Source organism: Nanorana parkeri, unplaced genomic scaffold (genome assembly GCF_000935625.1).
Source record: "Nanorana parkeri isolate BGI_ZX_2015 unplaced genomic scaffold, ASM93562v1 scaffold3510, whole genome shotgun sequence".
Taxonomy (NCBI): Eukaryota; Metazoa; Chordata; class Amphibia; order Anura; family Dicroglossidae; genus Nanorana; species Nanorana parkeri.
In genome coordinates this window covers 32110-38443 of record NW_017309778.1, presented here as the reverse complement: position 1 = coordinate 38443, position 6334 = coordinate 32110, and the positions used below count along the sequence as shown (strand labels likewise).

Genomic DNA, 6334 nt, shown 5'->3' with positions numbered 1-6334 from the left:
GTTCATAGAGAGTCCTCCATTGGTGATGGGAATGAGCTCAGTTCATAGAGAGTCCTCCATTGGTGATGGGAATGAGCTCAGTTCATAGAGAGTCCTCCATTGGTGATGGGAATGAGCTCAGATCATAGAGAGTCATCCATTGGTGATGGGAATGAGCTCAGATCATAGAGAGTCATCCATTGGTGATGGGAATGAGCTCAGTTCATAGAGAGTCCTCCATTGGTGATGGGAATGAGCTCGGTTCATAGAGAGTCATCCATTGGTTATCGGAATGAGTATTGTGTGCACTGGGGGTGGGACCTTGAAGGATGAGGTTCACCTCAGATGATGAAGTAAAGGAAGGGGTGCGGTCACAGGTTCACCTCAGATGATGAAGTAAAGGAAGCTGTGCGGTCGCAGGTTCACTTCAGATGATGAAGTAAAGGAAGCGGCGCAGTCGCAGGTTTACCTCAGATGATGAAGTAAAGGAAGCGGCGCAGTCGCAGGTTCACCTCAGATGATGAAGTAAAGGAAGCGGCGCAGTCGCAGGTTCACCTCAGATGATGACGTAAAGGAAGCAGCGCGGTCGCAGGTTCACCTCAGATGATGAAGTAAAGGAAGCGGTGCGGTCGCAGGTTCACCTCAGATGATGACGTAAAGGAAGCAGCGCGGTCGCAGGTTCACCTCAGATGATGAAGTAAAGGAAGCGGCGCAGTCGCAGGTTCACCTCAGATGATGACGTAAAGGAAGCAGCGCGGTCGCAGGTTCACCTCAGATGATGAAGTAAAGGAAGCGGCGCAGTCGCAGGTTCACCTCAGATGATGACGTAAAGGAAGCAGCGCGGTCGCAGGTTCACCTCAGATGATGAAGTAAAGGAAGCGGCGCAGTCGCAGGTTCACCTCAGATGATGAAGTAAAGGAAGCGGCGCAGTCGCAGGTTCACTTCAGATGATGAAGTAAAGGAAGCGGCGCAGTCGCAGGTTCACCTCAGATGATGAAGTAAAGGAAGCGGCGCAGTCGCAGGTTCACCTCAGATGATGAAGTGAAGGAAGCGGTGCGGTCACAGGTTCACCTCAGATAATGAAGAAAAGGAAGCGGCAGGGGCAGGTTCACCTCAGATGATGAAGTGAAGGAAGCGGTGCACACCTGGCTTAAGCAGCAGCCGAAAAGCTTCTTCTCAGAAGCTAGTTGAAGGATACAAGAGCTTCATCTTCCATGGGGACTATATCTATAATGTCCCTTCCGAGAATATCACATACGTTACATATACAACTTCCCTGAGGCCTTGTTCACACCTAAACCGTGTGCGTTCCAGAGCCATCGGTGAGAAACTTCCCCTTGCGTTTTGGGGCGGGAGGGAGGTGGCGGTGCATTGTATTCAATGGCACCGCTTCCACGCCCCCCGCACGCAGTGCGATCGGACGCGTAGCAAAACCGCTCTGAAACGCACACGCTTTCGGTGTGAACAAGCCCTGACACTTCCCTCTGACGCACAATCTCACTATTCTCTGTCGGTTGAACTCGATGGACTTGTCTTTTTAATAACGTCCCAGGCTTTAGTTTTTATGTTCTACACAAGGTGTCCTAAGTCATTGAGAGAGGACCGCGCAGACAGAAAGTGATACCAGGAAATAATATAGGGAGCAGACAGGAAGTGATGGAGAAGTAAAGACAGGAAGTTCCGGGTGAGAGGTGATTTGGGAGGAAGTAGAGAGGAGGACATTGCTGGAACTGGCAGCAGAGGAGACAATCAGATATCATTTCAGATACACTGCCCATCCACTTCTTCCATATTCATTGTGATGTCTTTTATCTGCAACCCAGATACTTCCCAAATGTAGAGCCGTTTATTCCTCTTCCGTAGAGCTGGCCCGGGGTTCTTAGCTCTGGTCACTGGGAGAAATTGGACACCATCCCCGGGAATTCACAAAGACCATCTTCTGAAGAGTGTCTCCACCACCCCGTAGGACAAATATTGGTGAGTACGACAGATTCCTGTACACGTCAGACATCTACGTGAATTTGTCACAAAGATGCACTGGAATCGGCACAAATTACTCTGTGGACAACCAATGATATGAAGGGAACACGGAACCGGGACACGGGTGGTAGTTGGCACTTAGCTGAGACCAAGTTACGCCAAGGTGAAATAGATCTTATTTACCACCAGTTTCCTGATCTCCAAAATATTTCTTATCACAGCCGTTGCGACATAATGTAACAATGTCGCTGATGATGCGGTTTTGAATTGTCCTGCAGGTCTTCTCTGGAGGAGGACATGGAGAAGAAGACGACTAATCTACAGTACTGTACATGTTGTAATCAAGGTAGGAGAAGGGTTGGTCATCCTACAGGACATAGGATGAAGATCCCGATTTGGTGACTTGATGGATAGTGATAGTTAGCGTAGGATTGTTGGCTCTCTTTGGCCCATCACCATAACCTGACTGGTTGTCCTATCTCTGTCATGTGATCCTAAACGCCAATCACAGCAGAGATGTGTCCAGATCGCTTTTGGTGGAGTTGGCTGTCAGGGAGACATCAATGTCCTCTGAACATTATTGTTCTTGGCTTTAGATACACTTTCAGCCAAACTTATTTACAAGATTTGTAAAAACAATTTAGGAAGCAGGCTGAGGTGTCAGAACTCTGGAGGAACTCTGTGTAGATATTATTCATCCCGGGACAGTCCAGATCATTCTCAGTTTGTTATCCATCGACAGAGAGGGGAGTCCTGAATGCATCACATGACCACATCTGCTGTATGAAGATGTCCAAAATCCAAAGGCACATGACTGAGAAGATATTAAACTTCACAATGGAGATCATCTACCTACTGACCGGAGAGGTGAGGAGGATTCTGGGAGGGTCACATGACATCAGACGTAGTTCTGTAGTTAAAATGCAGGCCTAACTAGAGAGGTGAGGAGGATTTTGGGAAGTTTGTAGTGATTATTGTTATTTTCTCTCTTTAATCAGTATTATAAAGTAGTGAAGAAAGTATCTGGTGATCCATTGACACCCAACAGCTGTCTACATGAGACATCACCCATCACAGAGCTTCCACCTCACTGCCTGACAACAGAGATACGCAATGTCAAGAAGATTCTAAAAGTCACCCAGAAGATGATTGAGCTACTGACAGGAGAGGTGAGCGGTGCCGGGAATTCTGGGACATGATCCAGGAACAGACAAGGGATGTGTCTGGATGGTGACTGTATCATTGTGTGTCAGGTTCCTATAAGGTGTCAGGATGTCTCTGTCTATTTCTCCATGGAGGAGTGGGAGTATCTAGAAGGACACCGGGATCTCTACAAGGACGTGGTGATGGAGAGTGAGCCGCCCCTCACATCACCGGGTAAGAGGAGAGAGCAGTACGGAGGGTCCACCTAGATCCCCCATCATCTGATACACACATAGAAACAATGTATTCAGTCAGTGTGTGTGTGTTTCCTACAGATGGATCCAGTAAGAGGAACCCACCAGAGAGATGTCCCTGTCCTCTGTATTCCCGGGATTCCACACAGGAAGATCTCACCATCCCTCACCATGATCAGGTAGACACGGCTGAGAATGTAGACCTAAAAACGTATTTCAAGCGTTGAGAGGACATTCTTCTTTTCATAAATGTATTCTTCTATGTTTGGGGTTTAGGCTGTAGAACTGAAAGACATCAAAGTTGAGGTTAAAGAAGAAGAAGAGACATTGGTGGGTGGAGCTCAACAGTCTATGGAGGAGGGGGAGATGATTGTGAAGAGTAAAGAAGAGGAATCTTCTCTACATATGGACACAAGTAAGTCATACACTTCATACACATAACACTAAATGCAGAAACAGGTCACATTTTTATTTAAATTCCATGAATTTAAAGTATGCGAAAAGTAAATCATTTGATGGGTTCACAGTTAAGCCCACCAAAAAATGTAAAGCTTGGTCCAACAAAAATAGCACAAATGTATCCATTCCCCAATATAACGTCATGTGACCAACAAATGAGGAGGAGATACTGTACACCATATGAAGGTCCATCTCCATTCCTCAATATAACGTCATGTGACCAACAAATGAGGAGATACTGTACACCATATGAAGGTCCATCTCCATTCCTCAATATAACATCATGTGACCAACAAATGAGGAGGAGATACTGTACACCATATGAAGGTCCATCTCCATTCCTCAATATAACGTCATGTGACCAACAAATGAGGAGGAGATACTGTACACCATATGAAGGTCCATCTCCATTCCCCAATATAACGTCATGTGACCAACAAATGAGGAGGAGACACTGTACACCATATGAAGGTCTCTCTCCATTACCATGAGCTCTGACATACTGTTAGGTTCTAGGACAACATATATGACTTAATGGAAGACATGGAGAATATTTATAACATTTATTTATAACTTTCTTCCCAACAGATGGAAGACATGTCTGGAATATGACGGAGAGACGTCTTATTCTATCTACAGGTTGTTATGAAGGAGATGATGACATCACACAACATTCTCCAGGATTGAATCCCATTACTCATAATAGACATCACAGACCTGCCCATTCAGAGACATCAATGGATCCCTCTAATCCTGATGAATCTTCCGACCAATCACAGACTGTTACTCCAGATACACATCTGAGATCTGACTCTACAGAAAGATCAACATATCCTAATCCCGAGGAATCTTTATGTTACGGAATTCACACAGGACAGAGGTCACTGTCAAGTTTGGTGTGTGGGAACATAGCACCTGTTAGACATGAAAAAAGTAAGACAACTGAGCGTCCCTATTTATGTCCAGAGTGTGGGAAGTGTTTCATTCACAAAGCAAGTCTTCTTAGGCACCAGAGAAGTCACACAAGTGAACGTCCTTATTCATGTTCAGAGTGCGGAAAATGTTTCATTGACAAAGGAGACCTTCTTAAGCACCAGCTTATTCACACAGGTAAGCGGTCGTATTCATGTTCAGAGTGCGGGAAAAGTTTCATTTGGAATGGAGAACTTCTAAGACACAGAAAAATTCACACGGGTGAACGTCCCTTTTCCTGTTCAGAGTGCAGGAAATGTTTCACTGAGAAAAGAGACCTCATTATACACCAAAGAAGACATACGGGAGAGCGTCCGTTTACTTGTTCAGAGTGTGGAAAATGTTTTACTGAAAAAGGACACCTTATAAGACACCAGAGAATTCACACAGGTGAACGTCCTTATCCATGTTTAGAGTGTGGAAAAAGTTTTGCTGAGAAAAGAGACCTTATAATACACCAGAGAAGTCACACAGGTGAGCGTCCATTTTCCTGTGCAGAGTGTGGAAAATATTTTACTGAGAAAGCACAACTTCTTCGACACCAGAGAGTTCACACAGGTGAACATCCTTTTTCATGCTTGGAGTGTGGAAAAAGTTTCCCTGTGAAGGGAAAACTTATTGTACACCAGAGAATTCACACTGGTGAGCGTCCTTTTTCCTGTTCAGCATGCAGAAAATGTTTTACTCAGAAAAGTGTGCTTCTAAGACACCAAAGCATTCACACTGGAGAAAACACTTTTTCATGTTCAGAGTGCGGGAAAAGTTTCTCTAGGAAAGGAAATCTCATTGCACACCAGAAAATTCACACTCGGGATGGCCCTTTTTCATGTTTAGAGTGCAGAAAAAGTTTCAGTCAGAAGGGACACCTTATTAGACACCAGAAAAGCCACACGGGGGAGCGTCCTTTTTCCTGTTTAGAATGTGAAAAATGTTTTACCGAGAAAGGAGATCTTTTAAGACACCAGAGAACTCACAGTGGTGAGCGTCCTTTCTCCTGTTCAGAGTGTGGCAAATGTTTTAGTCAGAAGAGTGGACTTCTCAGACACCAGAGTGTTCACATGAGTGAAAATTATTTTCCGTGTGCAGAGTGCGGGAAATGTTTCTCTAGGAAGGGAAGTTTGGTTATACACCAGAAAACTCACTCTCGAAATGGCCCTTCATAATAAAAGTGCGGGAATTATTATAATTGGAAATTAGAGGGGTGTGGTTTTATAGTTCTAGACCTGTGGGAATTAGATAATATAGCAATTCTGTCCTAAAACAACAAAAAAATTGCTGAGCTGGACTCAGACTTACAAAGACAGCATCATAGCAGTAAACTAATACTTGAGCAACACAATAGTAGTTATGATGGAGGATAGGACACAAAGGTGAGTAACAAACTGACAATCCTTGAAACAGGTGGAGTGCAAATGGTCAACCATACTAATGCGTTTACAACAAACATGCAATGGTGCCAATTAAAAGGCAATAAAATTTCAGGAAGAATAACTGGAGCCCGGTCCATGTCTTATTTGTATGTGCGCTACTGAAAAACATGAATATGG

At 44.6% G+C, this 6334-nt stretch overlaps 2 protein-coding genes across 2 annotated transcripts in view; both read left to right on the top strand.

The window, feature by feature from the left end:
- The window catches only part of LOC108803226 (zinc finger protein OZF-like), a 7062-nt gene extending 4786 nt beyond the window's left edge, over positions 1-2276 (top strand). Inside the window, exons 4-5 of the mRNA XM_018575067.1 lie at positions 1843-1956; positions 2238-2276. Of these exons, the coding sequence (XP_018430569.1) occupies positions 1843-1956; positions 2238-2276 (153 nt within the window). The remainder of the gene's footprint in view (positions 1-1842; positions 1957-2237) is intronic.
- A 472-nt stretch (positions 2277-2748) lies between these two features.
- Positions 2749-5950, top strand: LOC108803225 (gastrula zinc finger protein XlCGF57.1-like). Its single transcript, XM_018575066.1, has 6 exons — positions 2749-2826; positions 2958-3128; positions 3633-3771; positions 4404-5429; positions 5622-5765; positions 5874-5950. The coding sequence occupies exons 1-6, from the start codon at positions 2749-2751 to the stop codon at positions 5948-5950; spliced, it is 1635 nt and encodes a 544-aa protein (XP_018430568.1).
- Positions 5951-6334: the final 384 nt, after the last annotated feature.

Excerpts from the sequence above, each read along its gene's own strand:
- LOC108803225 (XM_018575066.1), top strand. The coding sequence starts at position 2,749 with ATGTCCAAAATCCAAAGGCACATGACTGAGAAGATATTAAACTTCACA. Across the intron at positions 2,827-2,957 it reads TCTACCTACTGACCGGAGAG|TATTATAAAGTAGTGAAGAA; the intron begins GTGAGGAGGATT and ends CTCTTTAATCAG. Across the intron at positions 5,766-5,873 it reads ACACCAGAGAACTCACAGTG|AGTGCGGGAAATGTTTCTCT; the intron begins GTGAGCGTCCTT and ends TTCCGTGTGCAG.